The sequence below is a fragment of the Anastrepha obliqua genome, chromosome 4, assembly GCF_027943255.1.
Source record: "Anastrepha obliqua isolate idAnaObli1 chromosome 4, idAnaObli1_1.0, whole genome shotgun sequence".
Taxonomy (NCBI): Eukaryota; Metazoa; Arthropoda; class Insecta; order Diptera; family Tephritidae; genus Anastrepha; species Anastrepha obliqua.
Window position 1 is genome coordinate 119,610,231 of NC_072895.1, and position 23,595 is coordinate 119,633,825.

At 35.7% G+C, this 23,595-nt stretch overlaps 1 protein-coding gene across 2 annotated transcripts; it reads left to right on the top strand.

Annotated features, from left to right (window-relative positions):
- Positions 1–7,481: 7,481 nt before the first annotated feature.
- On the top strand, positions 7,482–23,201 carry LOC129245743 (uncharacterized). Of its 2 annotated transcripts, XM_054884092.1 has the most exons (12): positions 7,482–7,857; positions 7,956–8,196; positions 8,292–8,470; positions 12,299–12,463; positions 12,517–12,635; positions 13,389–13,539; positions 13,597–13,736; positions 13,806–13,894; positions 20,004–20,102; positions 20,166–20,889; positions 20,961–21,085; positions 21,152–21,630. In XM_054884092.1, the coding sequence occupies exons 1-12, from the start codon at positions 7,716–7,718 to the stop codon at positions 21,498–21,500; spliced, it is 2,523 nt and encodes an 840-aa protein (XP_054740067.1). In that variant the 5' UTR covers positions 7,482–7,715; the 3' UTR covers positions 21,501–21,630. The 2 variants fall into 2 exon arrangements, 1 of the variants encoding a protein (XP_054740067.1); XR_008582430.1 differs by lacking the exons at positions 7,482–7,857; positions 7,956–8,196 and adding an exon at positions 21,646–23,201 and having other exon boundaries at positions 8,297–8,470; positions 21,152–21,565.
- Positions 23,202–23,595: the final 394 nt, after the last annotated feature.

Below are 23,595 nucleotides of genomic sequence, written 5' to 3' on the forward strand. Positions count from 1 at the left end.
TTTCTGTTTTGAGCAACTCCGCCACTTAGCAACGTCAAAGAAGTGCTTGACACTGACAGGCAATCGTCAACCAGCTGGGCAGGAGAGGCAACAGTCAGAGTGGGTTGTTTGTATGTATATACCAGTAGGGGTGTGTGTGTGTATTGGACCAGTTCGGTGTATAAAGTAAGCACAGCACAGACAAATAGGCTCTCGCCTGCTGCAGAGGAAGTTAACTGTTAACTGTTGCTGAAGGTTGTTGGTTGTTGGTAGGCAGCTTTTTTGCCAGTTTTGCTATTGAAGGTGGAACTAGTCACTTACTCACCCAGGCGGCTGCACTCGATGGAGATGGCGAAGCAACAGCACTAACTAAGAAAAAACAACAACAAGAAGTGATATTAATATAGTGTGCAGCAGGCAGCAACTGTTGCTGCTACTCTAACAACAAAAGTGACTAAGTATATGGTTGACGACCCACTTTCGACTGCTCTGCAATTACAATTATTGTTGTAGTTGCTTTTTTTTTTTGCTATTTACTGTCTACTGTCGGCTGCCTGGTTTCTCGTTTGTCCCGCTGACTGCCTTTGCAAATTGACAATTTAGCCTTTCACCTGTCTAAACGAATCTCAATCACATCAAAAATAAATATGAAAACTACGCCACAACTCACGGGCGACGAAACTGAAGCAACAACAGCACAACAACAATTCTGCGGGGATTGCGAGTGCAATGCGAGACTTTTTGTGTGCATGGGTTTGTGGGATAGATGGCGGTCAGTCAACCAGTTGTTAATAATTTTTGTGTGGTTTGTTAGCGGGCAGTGGGCAGCAGTTGAACAAACTACAAAAAACACCAGTTAAGAGTTGCCAGATTTTCTAAATGTCTCTAAGCATAGGTGGTGATGATAGGTGGATCCCAAAATCCGACACTAAAATTTCAATACTTTACTATGCCAGTTGTGGTAAGCGTTACAAAGCTCTCTTGGTGGCCCAGTGCACATAGTGCGCCGGCTTTTCTACGAGATGGTCACAGTTTCTTCGAGAACTGCAATCAGTCACGGGAAAGCACCTCTGAGCTAAAGAACAAGGCATTCAAATACCACTACTCAGTTTAAGAAGTTATTTTGAATAGCTCTTAATGGCGGAAGATCATCTACGGAGTGAGCTATTCAGGGAACTACTGAGAATAAAAAGCATTAATGAAACCTTTGCTTTTAAAAGTGTTTCATTCTTGAATGAAATAAACGAATGAAGCCTTAGCCTTCAGTGATTTTGAGCTTCTTGACACATAAAATACCAAAAAAAAATTTTGTTTTAGTTATAAAATATTGAAACAATTTGAATAAAAATAAAAAAAGAAATATAAAAAAATTTCAATGTTTTGGAAAAAAATTAATTAAAATTAGAACAAAACTTTAGCCATTATAAGTTTTTCGTTCTTGCCTTCTCAAACATAAGTGAATTCCAAATTTACACTCCGCAGTGGGTCAGAAGTCTCTCAAATCTAAAATCTTTTAGAGAAAAATTAAAAATAAAATTAAGTATTATAAAAATTCAAAAAATAACAATAAAAATACAAAATAACGAATATAAGAAGAAAAAACGTTGGAAAAAAATTCAAAACACATCACAAAAAAATTTAATAAATAAAAACAAAAAATTTTAAAATACAAATAAAATATAGGGTTGGTGTCGAAATTCTGTATGTACAAAATTCTAAAAACAAAATTCTGTATTAAAATATAATGTTAACAATGTTAAAGAGGTAATGTAATTATTTAATTTATTATTATTATTATTTTTTATTATTATTCGAGATATTAAATAAAAAATAATAATAATAATAATTTTTTCTTCAGTTTCGATAGAATCCACAGTATTTTTGCGTAGAACTTTTTTTTGCGTGGGCGGCCTTCGGCCGCGCTTCAAAAAAATAACCCTCATCAGTCCAACTCCGGCTACGCAATCCACAGTATTTTTGCGTAGAACTCTTCTAAAAAAAAACGAACAGCTGCGAAGAATTTTTAAGAAAAGAAATAAATTAAGTCACACTACATATTTAAAAAGAATTCCAAAAAATATTGTAATTGGCTCAACTAAAATATTGTTATCGCTTAAACATATACATATGTATATTTATGGAATAAATGTTTATTTTGTTACTTCTTGTATGACGAAAATCACAAAACTTGAATAAAGCAGAATTTTTCGTATTAAACATGCAGAATTTTGAAAAAGCAGAATTTTAAAAAGCAGAATTTTTTTGCAATTTACAGAATTTTGTCACCCAGAATTTTGTAATACAGAATAATGACACGCTCCCTAAAATATATCAAAAACTGTTAATAAGTTGAAAAAAAATGTATAAAAGTAAAAAAAAAAATATTTTTAACTTATCGGCATAGAGGATGACGCATAATATATGTACCTACAAAAATATCATTAAACAAAAAAATCCTTATTTAAGAATATGTAAATAGTAAAAAAATGAAAGTAAAAAATATAAAAAAATGAAATAGTTCGAAAAAAAACTTAAAAAAGTAAAAAAAAAAATATTTTGATCTTACCGACATTTCTTTTTTTTAATTCTGTATTGCAACTAGTTCATAAATATTTACAAATGACTAACAAGCAACTTAATTATGATAACATTACACAATTTTCACTCTACATGACATAAAGCATTTCTATGGAGGTATGAGATCGCTAGGTTTAGTGCGTCTGAGCCTTCGTACGAGTATTAATCCGTTGGTTTCAATTAAATTAAGTGCTTCTTCATTGATGTGGTTTATTAGTCTTTCTTTATGGGCAACTGCAATCTTTGCGATTTCAGTGCTGACGGAGTTTATTTTAAGGTCGCGCTCAATGGTGAACTTCTACAGTACCATGGTGCTTTGACAATGCACCTAAGGACCTTATTTTGGAAGTGTTGGATTTGGTTATTCGTACTTCGACTGGCACACCCCCATAGCTACGCACCATAACTCCATACTGGGCTTAGTATCTGCTTGTAAATTAACAGCTTGTTTTCTATGGTGAGAGCTGATCTGCTACCCATGAGCCATTACATGTTTTTGAGTTTGATGTCCAATTCTTGCCTCTTTTTCTTGGCATGCTCTTTCCATCGAAGTTTGCAGTCAAGTGTCATATCTAGGTACTTCGCATAATTTGAGTATGGGACCTGTTGATCATCTATGTATAGTGGTATATGTTGTATTTTAATGTTTGTGAAAACTACGTGTACAGATTTTTCTTGGTTAAGTTTAATTTTCCATGTATTAGTCCACTGGCAGATCTTATTTAACGCGGTTTATAATGTGGCTGTCGATTCGTTTTCAGTTTCACCAACTGCAATCAAGGCGGTGTCATCTGCAAACGTTGCACACTGAGGATTTTTGTACAGAGATGCGGAAAAAAGTATACATCCCAAAAAATATTTACATTTTTACTACTAACGAAGTTATATATATTTGTGTATGAAAAGAACATGTCTAAAAACTATTTTTTAAAAAAATTAAAAAAAAGAATTTTTTTTTTAAATTCATAATTTTTTTTTTTTTGTTTTTATTAATATAAGCCAGCAAATATTTACGCACAGGATACATGTAAGTTCATAATTCTGAATTACCCTCAAAATGTCAAAACAAAATTAAAAGTGTTTAGTTATCATTGCCAAAAAATAATCAGTGGCGCCTGGTGGCACCTGCAATTGATTAAAACTGAAAGAGACGTTATTAAGCAACACGTTGATACTAGTTTCTGACCGTAGGTAAATGTAGCTCAACTTGCAGATCCAAGAATATGAAGGAATATGATTTTTTTTTTTCGTAAAATTAATTATAAATATATAATCAAATGCTTTACAGCCTTTGTTCTTCCGGCTAAAATATATAAAAATGTCGTACCCTAAATGAAAAATAAAAAATTGGAAGTCGGCTCAAGCAAAAAGAAAAAAAACCACCTTGGGCTTTGAAGTTTCTTTCTTGGTCAGTTCAATACTATAAAAAAATTATACTTTTGACATATCTATAACAAAAACTGTAAGTCGGAGTTTAGTAATTCTTTTTGATTTTATTGTTGGTTCTATTCTGCAATTTAGAAATACCATTAAACATTGCGTAAGTGGTATGTTGCAAATTTGACTTTTTTCCGCAAAATCCCCAGTGTGCGTTGCTGTAACGTAATTAGGATCAGACGGTAGGTCATGTGTAAAGATAAGGTACAGCAAAGGCCCAAGAACGCTGCCTTGAGGTACTCCTGCATTTATTTGTCGAAGACTTGAATAAGCATCATCTTGCTTGACTCGAAAATAGCGATCTGATAAGTACGACTCCAAGATTTCGTAGTATTGCTTAGGAAGTATTAATTTTAGTTCAAAAAGCAAACCTGTGTGACAAACTTTATCGAATGCCTTTGCCACATCGAGGAATACGCCAGAGCATACTCGACTTTTGTATTTTCGAGTGCTTTTTCTATTTCGTGCGTGATCCTGTGTACCTGGTCGAAAACTGTTGTGTTGGAACTATTTTTTTTCGTATTTTAATCAACAGCTTTTCAAACAATGGTAGGAGTGATATAGGTCTATACGATGAAACTTTGTGCCCAGGTTTGCCTGGTTTTTGGAGCATAATAACCTCCGCAGTTTTCCAGATAGAAACGTAATGAAACTTAAAAGATGTATTCATTATGCTAGTGAGAATTGGAATGCTTTTAGGTGGAAGCTGCTTGAGTATTTCTGCAGTGGACATAGCGGAAGAAATATGAAATATCTACAAAAATAATGGCATTAATTCCTTCTATCGCACACTCTAAGTACACAATGAAACCCATATCATTTCCACATCGTAATTAAAGTAGGTTGATGGCTCTTTAGTAGAACCTCAAACGCTAAAAATTAAAAAAAAATGTCGCAATTTTGAGGTGCTTCCGCCACATAGTACGCTGGGGAGAATATGCCATAAAATGCAATTTCTATATCCTTCAAAATATTTACACAAATTCGTTCAAATCTGGCAATACAGCTGACGACCACCACCAATCATTCACAAACGCCAATCAGCGCAACTGACCACTAGACCCACAGCGTATCTATTTTTATTGACATTTCGACGAAAGGTGGTTTGAGAAAGTCAGTGAACAAGTCTAATCAACTCAACACAACTGCAAACAACAACAAGAACAACAACCACAATAATAATAACTCTGTACAAGGCTAACAAGAGCAAGAGCCAAGGCAAAAACAAAAATACAAACAACTGGAAATTGCAAACACAACAGAGTGTCCGTGATGATGATTGTTTGACGGCGGAGTCATCCGCGCATGCGCACAAGCAAACCCAGTCAAGAGGATGAAGATCGCATTCGCAAACAAGGCGCTGGCAATGACCGTCACAATGACGGTGACGATGACAGTGACGGTGACTGTGACAGTGACGCTTGACGGTCAGCATGCGTTTGCCACAAGTGGGCATGGCGCGCTGCTACAGGGACGTAAAACATAAACAGTGCCGCAGCACCTGAAGGGGCTCATGCAGCAGCAACGTGCAATGAATGCTACAGCGAAATGCAAACAATTCAGTTCATAAGCATACATAAATGCATACACGTACATATGTGCGTGCGTGTGTTGCACGAATGCTCACAATGTAGGATGTGTTAGCCATTGAACTGTAATGGATTTTCGGAGTCGCCTGCAATCTATCGCATTCCCAGTTGACCACATCCACCCAACACTTTATTGGAAGTGCTTGCAATGCGCAAATTCTACAATTTTTTACAACATATTTTTCTCCAGTTGCAAGTTGCAAATTGCAAAAAAAAAAACGAAAAAAACTGTTAAGTCGAGTCGTTTGGAAATTGACATTGCCATCAGTAGCAGTCAGTCTGCCGCCCCATTGACCAGCCAATTGTTCGTTAACCTCAACGTAGACGCAACGAACCGTCGCATGTCATTGTTGTTGCATCGCTGCACTTAACTGCATTGCGGCGAGGTGGTGGGGTGGTGTGGCAAGTTGGCGAGTTGGCTCATGCCAAGCGGTCAATTGTTAACTGCTGCAGCTGTAGAACCAACTACATTTTTTTCTACAGCTAATCGATTTGCCAGCAATAGCAACGGTAGTGAAACGACAACAACAAAAAGGAGCAAAAAAAATATAACAAATATTATTCGCCTTTGTACTGTATAATTTTCAATTTTCGCATGAAATCCATCGCTCGGACGCAAATTATAAGTAGCAGTAGTTATGTTGAATTTCAGAATTTTTAGTGTGTCTTTGGGTCAAAGCGGCCGTTTGGGGCGGAACTGCTGTAATTATGTCTCCACACATACACACATACATACATCAAAATAGTTGTAGGCACAGACATTGCACCTATAATTATCGAAACGAGGGCGATTGAGTGATAGTTTTTGGGCTTATTGTATTTAAGACTAGGTGGAGTCAGCCGTCCAGGTGTGCATAGTTCATTTTTTTGGAAGTCATAAATAATTAGTTCTAATTTCTATTTCACTTCTTTAAAGAAAGTTTGTACAAAAATTAGAAAAATTTCAACAACTTATCATACAATTCAGCTAGAGCTTCTAGAAATAATTTTGGTATGCAGTTTCACAGCGGGAATTTTTGTATATGGAGAAAAGCGCAACTTTGTCAAGGAAAAATTAAGGAAATTTCCTAACAAATTCAAACTTGCATTTTGTTATATTAAAATTTATTAGACTATAAAACTGCATACTAAGAATTGTTCTAGAAATTTCAATTAAAAACCATGCAGCAATAATTAAAGGGGATGTAAGTTGCCTAATTTTCAGCCTGTGTCAGCCATCTTGAGCTACTTAATAAATCCGTGATGTCCTCTTGAAAAAGCTAGTTTTTAATTCAAGACAAATTTTGCTAAAAAGTCAGCAGGCAACAGTGTTTTTGTTGTGCCACAAAACTTTGGCAAAGACGGCGTTAAGTTTGTGCAAGTCCCAAAAGACAAGTCGTGCGGCACTTCATTGAAAACAGGCGAAAAAGTTTGCGTGCATCACTTTTCGGCTATGGATTTTGGAGTTGGGTTAGATCGAAAGAAGGAAAAGTTGTCTAAAGATGCGCTTCTTTTGCATAACTGAAATGCGCCTGCAACGGTCCATTCTTTGGGTGACGCTTCTACAGAAACAGAGTACATTTTTTTCTTTCACCTTCTTTCACCTGGAAAAAGAATTAGCCCATTTTAAGGAACGACTTCTAAAATTGCATAAAATACCACGTCAGTCAAATACTTTCTAAGTGGCAGATTAAAAATTTGGTTTTAGCAGTTTTTACCAAATTACCTTTAGCTCCCCTTAAATGTTGTTGAATCGTGTAGCACTCAATTGTAAAATGTCAAGACTAAAGACTAGGATCAAAATGGTCGCTTTACACTGCCAATGTTCGAGTATGCTTTTTGAAAAACCCTTTACAAGCACTTAATAAGTTTTTTTCATCTGACAAATTATATTTTTTGTCTTTTTAAATTTTTGAAGGAAATATTTCAAATATTCGTATGTAATTTTCAAAAATCACGCATATTTTTGAATAATTGTTATAGCATTTGTTCAATAAATTTTATATCTCATTGAAATTCTAAGTTCTCAAAAATCCTAAAATTTATAATAAATCGAGTCCTTCAAGAAATGTAAGCAGCCGCAGCTCCGAAGCTCCCACATACATACATACATACATATGTCTTCATGTGTGCACTAGAAATTTTCATTCAGCAATGAAAGTGTCCGAGTTCAGAGCGGAAAAAATTACGCCACATACAGGCGGGGGCAATTGTGGCCTGCCGATGTCGATACAAGGAATCATCGATGCATTTGCGACAGAACGAGTCCTGGCGTTGCCAAGAGCACTAACGGAAGGTACATACACACATACGCAATGCTAGCAAAGGATTACCGTTACAAAAATTATTAACAAAATTTTATTAAATTGTGTGACCCCCCCAAAATAACTGTAGAATACATGAATTGTTCGGGCTTGGGCTATAAACTGCTAAACAATGATTGGGACGATTACTTTGTGGAATTTCCTTGGCTAATTGCGTTTCTCGTGTACTCAATTAGTCTCCCCCTTCTGTGCATAGCCTGGTGTTTTTTTCAATTCCGACGCAAACGCCGTAGACGTTTTGAAAAATCGCCTGTGCCTGCCTGGCGCCTGGTACTCACTTTGCTGCTCTTTTTACTCAAAATCTTCTACTGGTAAGTGCACAACTTTCAAGGTGTATTTTATTCAATTTTTTCAGAAGCAATATAAGCACTTTATAAATGATTTGTGGCTCTATTTTCAAATGCAGCTTCTGTTTGTGGTTTACTTATACATCCTATCGAAACCATCCCATTACAAATACTGGGCCAGCAAATTACAATGATAATCTGATGCGAATGTACTACGAGCAAACTTTGGATGCAGTAGATCGTATTTTCATTGAAAACATCGAAATCGTGCACGAATTTATGAAAGAATTGTCTGGTGGTGAGTATGCAGATGAAGTGCTCGGGTCACAAAGCGAGTTGTGTGTGTGAGTTTGCCATCGCTTTAGGTACGAATTCTTCATGTGCTAGCAAAATTCATGTCCTTTGCATCAATAAACCGAAACAGAAACGTATGCTTTTAGTCACCTATGTCAATTACTTGTAATTCTTACCAGACTTGCAGTACTTTTTCATGAATATCAAGAAGATACTTACAATCACTCAACTCATGGGGTTATTTAAGTAAAATTTGATCGATATGCCTTGCAATTATTTTGAGATGCTAGGTCAGGTAGTTGACTACTGGCATTCTTAAAATACTTTTTAGAAACCAGCAGTGTCGCTCTTTAACCCTAGAGAGGTAAACTTCGTACTTCTTAGAAATTCATTTTAACCTACTTGATTTGGCTTTGGATTGCTCTGAGCATCGTGCTCAACTTTTCAATAACTGTACTGTGAATTTCCAACTTTCTCTAGCCTTTCCAAGGCAAATAATTAAAAAATAAATGTAAAAAAATTATGGACACTAGTAAATTAGAAGAATCTGAATGAATTTCGAGGCAAGTGCCAGAAAATTTCAATAAAATTCACTCGGAAGGATTTTACAAAATCTGTCCGTGTTATATTTCCCAAAAATCAAGTATGGAAGGAAGTAGTTGTAAAATTTACGAGGTTCACTTATAACGTAGTTCATAGGGTGTTTACCACTTTAGGATTAAGACTACGACCCATAGTTTAGCCTCCAAACTCAAAAAGACACCCTACAGCGCTCCGAACCGCATTGAATATTCCAATGTGTTTTTAAGTAGGTAGCTAAATTAAGAGGGAGCACTGAACAAATTTTGAAAGTGAACCTTTGGAATTAAAAGATGACTAAATTCCTTGAAAATGTCCTAAGTACTTCTATTTGAATTTTAACGTAGCCCCTCAACGCCTTCTTCTCGAAACTACATTGTCGAGCGCATACAGGGACTGCACCGCTGTTGCTAGCGAACTGGGATCGGTTTCTAGTGGAAGGGGAAGGTTCAACGATCATTTTCCCCCACCAGCCGATTCGGTTGATCGCTTGGCGGGAAGGCTTATTACTTTTCAATCAAACCCTGTATCACTGATCCGCCTGACTTGAAATTTTAACTCCATATTCAAAATCTCATTCCGCAAGGAAGTGCAATAGATCTCTTCGATTTCAGTGATTCTATGCCAAGCGATCCAAAGATCCAGAGAGAACGAAAGTTTTTGCAAGTTTTGAAAAATTTTTTTTGGAAAATTTAAAAAAAAAAATTTTGAAAGTTTTGAAAAAATTTTTATAAAAAAAAAATGTTTAATGTTTACAAAAATTTGTATAGGTACATATGTACCTATTTTGGGATTTCTAAAAGGTTAAAGTTTTGGTACGGAGCCCTTTAAAGCCCTTTTAACATTTATATACATTTCGGCCGCCGTAGCCGAATGGGTTGGTGCGTGATTACCATTCGGAATTCACAGAGAGGTCGTTGGTTCGAATCTCGGTGAAAGCAAAATTAATAAACACATTTTTCTAATAGCGGTCACCCCTCGGCAGGCAATGGCAAACCTCCGAGCGTATTTCTGCCATGGAAAAGCTCCTCATAAAAATATCTGCCGTTCGGAGTCGGCTTAAAACTGTAGGTCCCTCCATTTGTTGAACAACATCAAGATGCACACCACAAATAGGAGGAGGAGCTCGGCCAAACACCCAAAAAGGGTGTACGCGCCAATTATATATATATATATATAACCAAAAATTAAAAATGGCAAAAAAGCATGTCTCAAGTGTTTTTAACAAATACAGGAAACAAGAAAAAAATTATTTTTTAGGTATATTTTAAACTAAAAAATTGAAAAATGATTTTAAAATGTTAAAAGGAAGCCAAGATATTTGACTTTCTAAAATTCTATACTCAAATTTTCAACAATAAATACATAAATACCAAAATTAAAATTTTTTTTTCATTTTATTATTATTAGTATTGTTTGCTTTAGCGCCAATTATGGGGCGGAAAGTGCCAATACTGTTTTTTATTAGTTTTTTTTTTAGGCGTGAGTATAATACAATATAAAGGGTGGTTAAGTTTCAAAGGCCGCTGTTGATTTTGAATAAAATACAATAAAATTTTTTTTGGAAAATTATTGTGATTCTCTTTATTATGATAATATTAGTATGGCAATAAAACATTGGCCAAATGGCCGACGCGGTCTCGGCGGCACACCTCCATCCGATTGTCCAAATTTTTGATGACGCTGAGGCATAATTGAGGTTCTATGCCGTTAATGTGCCGAATTATCTTATCCTTTAGCTCTTGAATTGTTGCTGACTTATCAACGTACACCTTTTCTTTCAAATAACCCCAAAGTAAGAAGTCCAACGAATCACATGGTCTTGGCGGCCAATTGACATCGCCGCGACGTGAGATTATTCGGACATCAAGTTTTTCGCGCAAAAGAGCCATTGTTTCGTTAGCTGTGTGACAAGTGGCACCGTCCTGTTGAAACCACATATCGTCCACATCCATATCTTCCAATTCGGGTCATAAGAAGTTCGTTATCATCTCTCGATAGCGAACTCTATTCACAGTAACTGCCTGACCGGCCTCATTTTGGAAAAAATATGGTCCAATGATGCCTCCGGCCCATAAACGCCACCAAACAGTAACACTTTGTGGGTGCATTGGTTTTTCGGCAATCACTCTTAGATTATCATTCGCCCGAAAGCGGCAATTCTGCTTATTGACGAATCCACTGAGGTGAAAATGTGCCTCATCACTGAAGATGATTTTCTTCGAAAATTGGTCATTCACCATTGCCATTTCCTGGCCTTAGTTCCTGGGTCAATTGCACCTTGTAAGCGTGTAAATGCAAGTCTTTATGCATAATGTTCATCAACGACGAGCGTGAGAGGTGCAATTGTTGGGCACGGCGAAGAGTTGAGGAGGACGGCTCTTCAACCACACTATCGCGAACAGCAGCAATATTTTCTGCAGTACGAGCTGTACGAGCATGCACTGGTGTTTTCACATCTGCTACAGACCCGGTTTGCTCAAACTTTTGCACAATTTTTCCGATTGTACGCACATTTGGACGATTAAATTGACCGAAAAAATCACGAAGTGCGCGATATGCATTTTGATTTGAACGTCCGTTTTCATAATACGCCTGAATAACTTTAACGCGTTGTTCGATTATGTATCTTTCCATGGTTCAAATTGAATTAGTCTGAAAATGAAAAATGTCAAATAAAATGCAAAAAAAACTTCATGTTTAGCTGTGCTTCACATTCAGCATCGGCCCTTAAAATTTAACCATCCGTTACAATAGAAAAAAAAGGATTTTCAACAAAATTTACCAGAATGTCCAAAATGTTTGGACTTTTTTACGTCAATACTGCTTAGCTGTTTTTTACAAAAAATCGGACTTATTTCTTAAAAAGTTTAAAATTTGTTTGCAAAATATATTTGTCAAATTATCCCATACTTCGTCAATTGTTCATTTGTATAACTGTACTTTTTTGCCCATCGTAAATTTGGTCGGTGCGGTTGATCCGATCGTGGGCCATTCAGACCATATGACTTCGTCAATTAAAAAAAATACACTTTTTGAAATTTACCATAAAGGGCCTTCCCGATTTTTCATCTATTTTATGTCCTACTCATAAAATCCTAAAAAATATTCTTATTTTTTTTTTGCCACTGCAATAGCCTAACCGCTTGAAGAAAAATCTCCATATTAACTACCCACACCAAAATTAATCCTTTTAGGGAACATTCACACATTAATTTTGAAAACCCATATTTTTAAATTTGACATTTCACAGATATGAAATCGAGTCTAAACCGGTCTGCACCGAAACTAATTCAAGATCCTAGTGGCAGCATGCTACTGAAAATATATGCCGTTAGTAACACAATTCAACCGCTCATAAAGAGCCTGCGGGCAGATACAAAGCTGCTAGTAGCAGATTTCATGCAATTAGCGGATCGTAAGTATTTTATAGTAATGCCTTAAATAATTTTAACAGTTCATTAATTTCAGTCACGCGATTTTTCTATCGAAATACCACTACGTTTTTGAGTAAAGGCAATATCTCAGATCTGAAATATGCGGAGTTGATTCAGAGAGAACTCATGGCAAATGAACATAAAATTCCAATGGTAAAGATGAATTTTGTTAAAAAGGAGGGAAGTGGGATAAAAAGCGCTCTTCAATAAAACAAATTGTGAATGAGTTACCAAAGATTTTTTTTATTGTCCATATATGTCATTACGTATGAAATATGACAACGTTCAACTATGCCCACCAGCTTCGCAATTCAGTCTTCTATGAATTTGCCGACTTAGCCGACTGCATTTGAGCAAGAGTCTGAGTATTGTTAACTTTGGTCCCATGGATCCTTTGCGCATTACCGGCACACCTCACAAGAATACGCCTGGCGAGATCAAATCGCACGATTTTTCTTTCGTTCTTAGGCAGTTAATGGTAATTCTCGCATTGCACCAAAAGCTTCTCATAAAAATTTTATGACGTTTGGACTTACCGATGCTTTATATGACGTTACATGACGTTTTTATTACGGTGTTTTTCTAGTCAACCTGGTAACCAAAAGCCATGGTTTCATTCACTTATTCTTTACTCAAATTTTCACTAGACAGCCGTCTCAAATCTAAGTGAAGCCTGGTAGCATCGGTGACTGAATATCCCACGAAAGTTATTACTAAACGCTTACCACTACTTTGCCCAGATTAAGAGGCTCTGTAGAATGAGAACGAACTTTCTTACACAGGATAGATGTGGAAGAGTTTATCCCATATCTCCCTCAAAACTCCAATAGTGACCGTTGACGATTTTTTTTTATTCTACAATATTTAAGCAGATTTTTGTAAATTCACTAACTTTCTTCCTCACAGCTATTGAATATCGAAACTGTATTATCGAATATTGATGACGTTGTTGAAATGTCAATAGGGTTTTTGCGTTTATGTGCAGCTTTCACAGAAAGCTTAAATGATTTACAGCGCTACTACGAGGACTACTTAACCAATATGTGGGGCGTCAAAGGTAATCTTCACTAGCAAAACTATGATTAGCACATTCTGACGTACTTAAATTCTCTAGTGAAACAAATTGAAGAAAATTATGTGAAAATTCACAAAGCTGTAAGGAAGCTTCAGATCGAATTGCCGCGGAATGTTATAATCCATTTGCCGTCAGATATTTATTCATATCAATTACTTTTCATAACAATCGCTGTGATCGTAAGAAATGCTGCTTTAAAGTAATTTGAATTGTCATAAACTTAATTAAATATTTGAAAACTTTTACAGATCGCCCTACTTTGCTTGATGCAGCTATGCTATTCGGTTTATCACACGGTCTTAATGCGCTTCAAGAAGAAAAAGTACATTTTAGTGAGGTGAGTATGGGAATATATAAATTATGAGGGGAAATATTTCATTCACTCAGAAAACAATTAGGTATTAGACACAAAATCTCTGGTCAAAAGCGAAATTAGGCTTAATGTAATAGAAAATTAAACCAGCTTTCAAATCAAAAACCGATTTCTCACATTCGCCAGCGAGTTGATATAAGGGCAACTGATTGGACTCATTTACTAGAGCGCCGAACAAAAAGTGCTCAGGAAGAAAGAAATGCACCTAGTTCAATACAATTTAAATTTTAAGATTTGTGGGATTTAGTTTTCAACTTTTGATAGACTTTTTCTCTACTCCCCACTCACTCGGTTTCGATTTGTCTGCGTTAAATAACTATGGTGCTAGCACTTATGTGCAAGTTTTGACAATTACTTCTCCTATAAGTTTGATAATTTTTTTATTAAAATATAGTTCATTCTTCTACAAAAACCATATAGTTGCAAGTTTCAAGCTTCGTGAAAATCTGAAAGAAATGGAACTAATTGTCATACTTTGCGGAATTATGATAAAAAAAATAAAAAAATTGTTCACACTTTTTACACAGAATTCTTAAAAAAATTCGAGTATTTGGGGATATAGCCCATTGAATTCTAGTGTAATAAAGTGTAAACTTAAAATGACTGAAAAATCGCGTTGATTTTTGAGAATTTTGTTTTTTGCAGTTCTGTGCATTTTCCCCATATAATGAATGTTTGAATTTATTTTGCTGTTAAAAATTAACACAAGTTTTTAACCACCTCTAAGTGGCACTTTTTTATATTAAAATTTAGTGGATCAAAAACCCAATACTCGAGATTTTTCTAGATTTTTTTTACATTTCCACAAAGTATTAAATGAAACCTGAATCAATTACATTTTCTTAAAAAAGTGGTCACAACTTTCCAATCAACTTTAGTAGTATAGTTATTTAATGAAGTGTTTTAAGCGAGCTGCTTTAGACTTTCTTCTTGCTTTTAAGTATGCAGCATGCCCTAAGCGAATTACTTGCGATAGATCGCTAGGCTGTTCATTGATCATATCAAGAGCAGCGAAAATGAGTTTCCGACTCGCGAGATATTTTTTATATAATTCAAGTGATTTCATCTATTGCGCTTGTGTTCTCCGCTATTAAAACGCGTGTTTCCAGCCTTACTAGTAGATAGGCTAGTTCTCTAACTCAAAAGTAGAACTGAAACCATTGCTGAAATTCACGAGACACGTCGATAACTCAAATGATGCCTACTTCAACTGAGAAACTGGCATTATATGACTCCCTTTAAGCCATCTTCTACCGGTAATAGATTCCGTGTAGATAATTGCGTGAAATTTAGTATGGTTGGTATTAAAGGTCTTCCGGATGCACCAGGACAGACTGTTGCGAAAACGCAACGCTGGTTGAAACGCTGTGATCTTATTCATAGAAATAATATAACTTACGCAGAGTTGTAGTTGGGTATTTTTTTGAATTCTCTTTATTAATATAGTTGTATTTTGTTAAGTTGACAATGTAATAGTTTTGCAATATTTAAAAAAAAACATTATTTTTTCTTATTTCCTAAATCTGTATGTTATTCATGAAAACATTTTGGATGTAATCTTTTTTTTTTTTTTTGTGTAAATATTTTATTTGCAATCTATCTTAATATAATGATATTCAGCAAATTAGGTCTTATAAGACCTGCAAATGGTGGAAGAAGACCAAAACATGTTAAACTGCCTTTTCATGTCTGATGAGGCCCATTTCGATTTAAACGGCAATGTGAACAAACAAAATTGTCGAATATGGAGTACTTCTAACCCACAGATACTCCACGAGACGGAATTGCATCCTCTTCGCGTGACAGTGTGGTGTGCGGTTTCTTCACGCTGTATTGTCGGGCCTTATTTTTTTGAAGAAAATGGTCACACCGTTACGGTTACTGGAGGCCGTTATTTGAAAATGCTGAAAGAATTTTTCTATCCAGAATTACGCCGAAAGAGAATTTCTTTCAACTCTGTGTGGTTTCAACAAGATGGGGCAACGTCTCACATAGCCCAGACTGTTATGACAGAGTTGCGACGAAAATTTCCCAATAAACTGATTTCAAGAAACTCCGAATTTCGTTGGACCCCCAGGTCGCCTGACCTTACTGCACCTGACTTTTTCTTGTGGGGTTTATGTAAACAAGAAGTTTATAAAACAAAGCCAACAAATTTGGATGAACTAAAACAATCCATTCGGGCAACAATTGCGGCTATTCCTGTCGTAACTCTCAAAGCAGCAATGAACAACTTTTTACTAAGATGCCGCACTTGTGTCAACGAGCATGGGGGGCATTTAAATTCAATTATTTTTAAAACTAGTTAAGCTACATTTAATAAAATTTAATGCCCTTCAACTTGAAAAAAAAAAATGAATTCCATACACTAAAAAAAAGTTATTTGAGTTTCTTAATGTAGCAAAATTGATCAGCCACCCTCTATTTTTACTTGCACAAATAAAAATAATAGCACTTATGGTACAAATTGCCATATGAAAATGACATAAACATCAATTTTCCCGCCAAAAATAATGTCATCAAAACGTTGAAGTCACATGAGTCGTTTCAACCAGCGTTGCGTTTTCGCAACACCTGTTTTTAAGAGTTTATTTTTGCAAGAAAACTTCAGCTGCATTAGCAGCTGGTATGATACTCGTAATGTTATTATTTCATATCTTATATTTAAGAAACTAGTAGAAAACGTAAAAAAAAAACTATTTTTAGTTCTCAAACAGTTTTATGAAAAAGTTTTTATTTTGCACACTTTTTTCTACACTTGTCCTGATTTGGAACAAATCCGCACACAAAAAATCTTAGAGCATAATTATAAAGTCAAAAGTCCAAATTACAACATTTTAGAGATATATTTTTTTTACTGTAGCCACAAATGTTCAAAGTTGCTGTTGCGAAAACGCAACGGCGGTAGAAAATGGGTTAATCTAATTACTCCTAGCAAAAACGAAATCATTATAGGGTTATAAATCGTCGCATGAAATCAAAAAAGCCCTAAGTTACATTTTAAAAATTTTACAGGAGAAGCAAAAAACCTTTTAAAATAAAAAATAGGGCAAAATTTTTCAATATTTTCTCAATTTAAGATTATTTTTCATAAAAGAATCAGTATTTGAAGAAAAAATATTACTTTTCGTATTACTTACAGATATATGAAACTTACGCCTTCTACAATTAGTTTTTTTTTAATCGAAAAGGGCGTAACTCAAATAGAAAGTTTGTTTTTTGGTAATTTTCTCAAAATATTTTTCTTATTTCTTGCATTAAATTGATTATAATATAATAATATATTATAATGGATATTATCCAATTTATTATTATATATTTTTTATTTTGATAACAAACCAGCAAAACAAAAAATAATTCTCAAAAAGAAAGTTAAACAAAAAGAAATTAAATTCGTAAAAATATGAAAACTTTACATAAATCTTGCTATTCATTTTCATAGGGCAAATTAGTATAAAAATCATGACAATCTGCTGGTATAAAGAACTTAAGATCGTTGAGATGTTCCCACTTTTTTTAGAAATGTTTGACTTTTGGTATGTAATGGAGCAATTGGGAGTCATGAAAATTTTTGGCACATCGGTGTGGAAGAAGAGTATATTCGTCTTTGATGTTTGTTTTAAAATAAATAATTCCAAGCGGATCATATGCCAGTACTCGAATTTTGTTAACGGTAGGATCACCAATTTTTTTGCCTGTAAAACACATTTTATTGTAAAAGTAGATCGTGAAAGTTGATTTTGATGATGTTACCTGGACGAATAGAAGAGTATCGCTTAGGAAGAGAGTCGTAATCCCGAAAATATGAATGAGTAAGGTGATGAGTGTTCAGTGGAAAGGAGTCTTTCGAGAATCCTTAACATACTGAACAAATTCAGACGGAAGATTAATTTTTTTATTGTTAATTTTTCTTTGGATATGCGAATGTGTTGAATCGCAATCCATTTGAGTGCGTCCAACTATAAAATATTTATGCTCTATCGTTATGTTTTTTCAATGCATAAAGATAGCAATGCGTTCGACAATATGACATTGCGGTTTTGATAAAAGCAGCCATCAGAATATATTATGACATGGTTAATACTCGTATCTGGTGACTGAAGTAAGCACTTCTCTAAGTATTTAACAATACATGTGGCGGTAGTAGACGCTACAAGATTCCCTTCAGACTCATCCCAAATGTAATTATCAGACTCGTGAGTAATGATATTATAAATAGTGAAATTATGCACCTGTAATTTCATTTAATAATATGAGGCGCTAGCATTTGTTTGGGGAATCAGTTTCACTGCTTGCATATCCATGCATAATAATTGGCACTTTCGATATCGTTTTCTTTTTCTTTTCTCATTTCATTGATTTGTGATCTATGACTATTATATTGATCCTCAGTTATGTTTTTTGCCTCAAATGATACACAAATATCACACATATCGTTCCTTGATTTAAACAATGAAATATTTTGTTGTTTTATGGTAAAAGCATAAATTTTGGATACGATACTGGTAAAATTTCATCGTCATTATTACCATCGCAGTCTTCACAATATAGTTTATAAAGTTGGTTGTATGATTTAATATCTGTTTGTAAATAATTTTTTGTACTGTATTGTCTTCAGTAATGGGATTCAAGTTTTGGAATACTGTTTCACCATTTCTTTAAAAAGTTAAGGCGCTTTTCGTATTTTTACGTTTGGACGTTCCTTTTGGCGGAGCAATATCCAATTGCGTGTGTTTTAAAATGTTCGAATCTACCCAATTTCTTATCATTTTTTCATTTATTCCAAGAGTTGACATAAACATTTGCCGGCAAACCTGGATACGAGTTGCTTTTGCTTTCAAATAATACCGTTTAGATAGCGATCGCCTCGAAAATGTGTTATGGTTTCGTGCTTTTTCTTCTAATTCTACTTGACTTATTACATAAATCTTTTTTTCTTTCCACGACATGTTCCAAAATCCATCAAATATTTCTTGGCGTATATTTACATCATATTGGGAGCAATGACGCAATGTGCTTTTTTCACAATATTTAGACTGACATCTTAAGCCCATTTTTCGAGGATTCTTTTCACACACAATTCCCTTATTAAGACCTTTATAAATTTTGCCGGTCATTCGGTTATTGTAATTTAAATATGTTTTATTCACCGTTTTTTTTTTAACACTGACTTATCAAAATTAGTTTCCTTAATCATTTTTAGAGATTTTTAGTTTTAATTAAATAAACTCCAACTCAGTAAAGCCTCTTAGAAACATACAAAAGAAAAACTAACTGTTAATACAGAGATGCAAAAAACCTTATCGTCAATACTTTTCGTCAGTAACTGATAAATAAAAAACTGATAAATAAGAACACACACAATGGCATGGCATGCTATGCCTTCTTGTGTTTGTTGTTTATTATTTCTCTAAAGGCGTAAGTTACAGTTTTGGTTGGCAAATTTGTTACGCTTGCACTTAGGGCTTTTCGAATTTTGTTTATACCAACGTCATTATTGGTTGTTGGATTATAAAATTTTAAAGGAACATGTATTATGATACGGTACATGATAATCAACTAAAAAGTCGATTTTGAATTTTTTGTAACTTAGGGCTTTTTTTGAATTCATATGACGAAATACCTTAAATAAGGTAATTTAACTTGCAAGGGATCAACTAAAAAAAATATTCTAACGTCAAGGCGAGAAAAAATGGAATCGTTAGCTGAGTTGGTTAACTTCCGTAAATACAGCGCAGCGAGTTGATCAAAAGGTCTCAGAAATCAAGGCAATTTGGCTTTTTGTCAAATAGCTTCACGAAGGTTGTTCAACTTGCCTGCAAATAGCTTATTTGCAATGAACTTTTATTGGTTGAAAAACCGATTGAGCTATAAATCGATTCATCTATAGGGCCTTTTAATCGCAATGCAAACGCTGAGCATCATCCAAGCAGAAGAAACTCTATAGTGACTTTAATAAATCCTAAATTTCCAGACCAGCACGAATTATTTTTTTGAATTACCAATTTTGTGTATTCTAAGTGAAAGATTCCTGGGCTGTTCATTGACCGTTTATTTATCTTATTTTCCGCAGCATCGTTGTTGTTATTTGTATTTCATCGATTATACTCTGTCTGATCGCAAGCCTTACGCTCTTCGTGGGCACATCCTACTTTAACTTTAGGCGAGATGCGTAAGTAGAAGACGCAAATTTAAATGCACAAAAGCTTAATTGTCTTTTAATTTTCCTACACAGTAACAGCCTCGACAATCCATGTGGCCTGGATACCAAGATCTACTGCGATACACGCAACAGATTTAGTTCGATACTCAATGCAGATACGCAGAAATTCGAGTTGGAAATGGCTGTTGAAAACCAACGTATTTTTGAGACACTTCGTGACGCATTGCCGCGCGTCGCTGGCATTTCGAATATTTTGCAAATGCTGCATTATGCGAATTTCAGTGAAGAAGTCTTCAATTCCGGCAAAATGTTTAATGTGGTGAAACAAGAATTGAATATGCAGAATTGGTATGAGACTTACGAGCGTCTAAATTTGCACGTTCCTGTTGCAGACCCGTCAACTGCCAGCGCAGAGCCCGCGCTCTACGCATCGATGCTCTCGTGCAATTTGAACACAATGAAATTGCATGTCTTTGAAACTCTAATAGCAAAGGATATCACCGATAATGTGTATGGAATGTCGAAGAAGGCAGAAATTTTGGCAAAACATTTGCCCATGAAAAATCTGACGACGCTGCTGAAGCAAAGCCTGAGCGAGATGCGTGTATTGCATGATTTTGTGGAATTAGAGTTTAGGAACTTACTCTATAATAAGACAGATCAACTGTTGCGCGGTGTTGAACTGGAAATGACGGCATATATGCGCAATTGGGATTTGATACCTAACTGCTTGGAGTTGAAATTGCCAAGTGTCGGTATGCCCAAGGATCTGTACGAATGCATTGAGTATCGTTTGGTAAATTTTGCAAAAAATGTTTTTGGGTGTACGAGTATCATAAATAATTGTATGCTTACTCTAATTTACAGCATGGCTTCTGGATTGGCGCATTCGCCATACTTATACTGCTCTTCCCGATACTGATCGTTTGCATGTTGCTCGCATTCCTCTACGATAGGTTTCCTTATACACGCCAGAGTGGCAGAAATAGTAGGTTGGTTATGCGTCAACAACTTTGCAAATAATAATAACATTTTTTAATTTGCCTTCAATGGCATAGATCCTCTCAATATGGCGACGAATCATTTAACACCGGCAGCACCACCACAACCGGCAATGCAACAGCCGACGATGAGTCAGTGAGTGAACCATCTACACCGAAAGAACTTAATTGGACTGATCAATTTGGACCGGAAGTAAACAAATCACATGTCACCTTCAATGCCGCACCGGTGACGACGAAGCAGACGCGTAGCTTTATGGACAAATTCAGCACGGCGAAACTCAAGGATTTCCTATATTCGGTAATAAATTCTACGCCAGGTGAGCCACCAGAAACGGCGAGCTCACCTAAATCTAGCCCTAGTGCCAGTACAAATACTTCCGAAGAGGCGAGTGAAGAAAGTTAGAAAATGCAAAATTTTGATCCTTCATTTTGTGCGAAATGTCGCTTTCTGATATGGTACATAAAATAGTAGGTTTTGTAGATGAGAAGAAAAATAAATCAACTGCGCGAAGTGGCATTTTCTTCTAATTTTACATGTTTTTTCCTAGTAACTCGCCTACAAGAATGATGGATTACAGGAAGGGGACACCGTGAGAGTATTTCTAGCTGTAACGTAACAAGTGGCAAGAGAGAAAGAGAACGGTACGATGAACTTGCTCGTTAATAACAAAAAAATGAACTCTGCAACAAAAAAATGGAAAAAATATCCACTTAATACATCACTCATTGGTAGGCGCTCACGCTTATCAATCCGCCACAAATTGCATATTTACAAACACTAAGACCGATTTCGGCTTGAGGTATACAATTCTGGGGATGCGTTAGTCAAAAGTACATCACCTCTATCCAACGTCTGCAAAACGATATCCGGCGGAGCATATATAGTAAAAGCCACATACTATTCCTTCCTTACTGGACCTTCATCATGATCTTGACATAGTAGCTGTGACTGAAGTAACGAGGCAATTCGCCATAGCGCACAAATAGCGATCAATAAGGTCATGTCAACGATGCAGCATCCAGCCAACTTCGGCTGCAGTCTTCTCGAAGAGGTGGAGAGCGAGGAGCGAATATATTATAAAATGCTTTTCTTACGAGAGTCATTTGAAAAGTCCATGTAAAGTCAGAGAAATGGCTTTAGTGGCGCAAATCGAGGTTATTTTCAGTTGGTAACATCTCTAGGAAGAACACACACTAAGTTTCAGCCAGATCGGTATATTTCTTTGTGTATGGTATTTGTTTAAATCGAGGGAGTCGACTGATTTTCCTTTTCCATCATGACAACGCACCAGCTCACGTTTCAGCAGTTGTGGTCGCAAAATTAATGGAAATAGGGTTTCAACTCGTTTTGCATCCTCCTTATGCTGCAGACTTGGCTCCCATTTTAGGTTAGGTTGTAATGCCTACGCCGAAGAAAGCATTGCACCTCTTATAACAAATGTAGAGCGCCATTGCGGAAATGATTTATTTTTACTTTCACTAAAAATATTTTATATATCCACTCGTGTATCGACGCCGTCGTATCACCAACCAATGCTCAGAGTGAAATGGTGGACATAACATAAGATAAGATTAATACGCTGTTATAACAAGATTAAACTTGTGAGGATCAGCGGGCACTTAGAAATTGCATTACTTGCAAAAGCATCACCCCAACGTGTGACTCTGTATCTAAGCGAGGCAATACGACAAAGACGCACTTCACTAACCATCGACTGGGCAACGTACGCCCACAACTACTCTGCAATCAACCCGAGCAGATAAATGCCAGTCTACGACCCAAAGATACCTCTGCGTGCGATAAGACATTTTATTCGTCTGCGCCTTGGTCATACAATTTTCACTCATGTCCGTCTATTACAGCGATCCCTGAGCGACACTTGTCCCTTCTGTGTAGAGGCCGCAATGCCTAGATACCTCCTGATCTGCACAACAATAGGCACACGTCGAGAAGAGATTTCGAAATACGTTGACCACTCCGTTAAAAATGTACAATTATCATATAACCTTCTGAAAGAGGTTGATCTGCTTAGCAGAATTTTACACAATCGCTACAATGCGAACATTTTTTTGAAAAATACCAAAATGGCGGACTTTTGAAAAAAAGGTATGTTTTTCGGGTGGAAATCAGACTGTAGTATGGAAAGTTAGGGCTGAAAAGAAACGAAAGTTGCACCTGCCAGATTGGCAAGCCTACAGAATAATAATCAGTTTCACTTTTTCGTTTCAGATGTCCTGAAGAGCCAAAATCCTGTTGACAAGCCACCTATCTTTATTTTAAGACGCTTAGTTGGTGCCACACTACTACAAAAAAATGTCAAAAAAAATTGTTTTTGTATACTATTTGATGTCAATAATAACATACTATAAAATCAAAGTCACCGCATTTTATTTTCTTAAAAAAAAAATTCCTAAAAAATATCTATAAAAAATGAGTCTGGTCACTAAGACCTTAAAGCACTTCATAATCTTTTTCGGATGCGTTGCAATAGACAGCC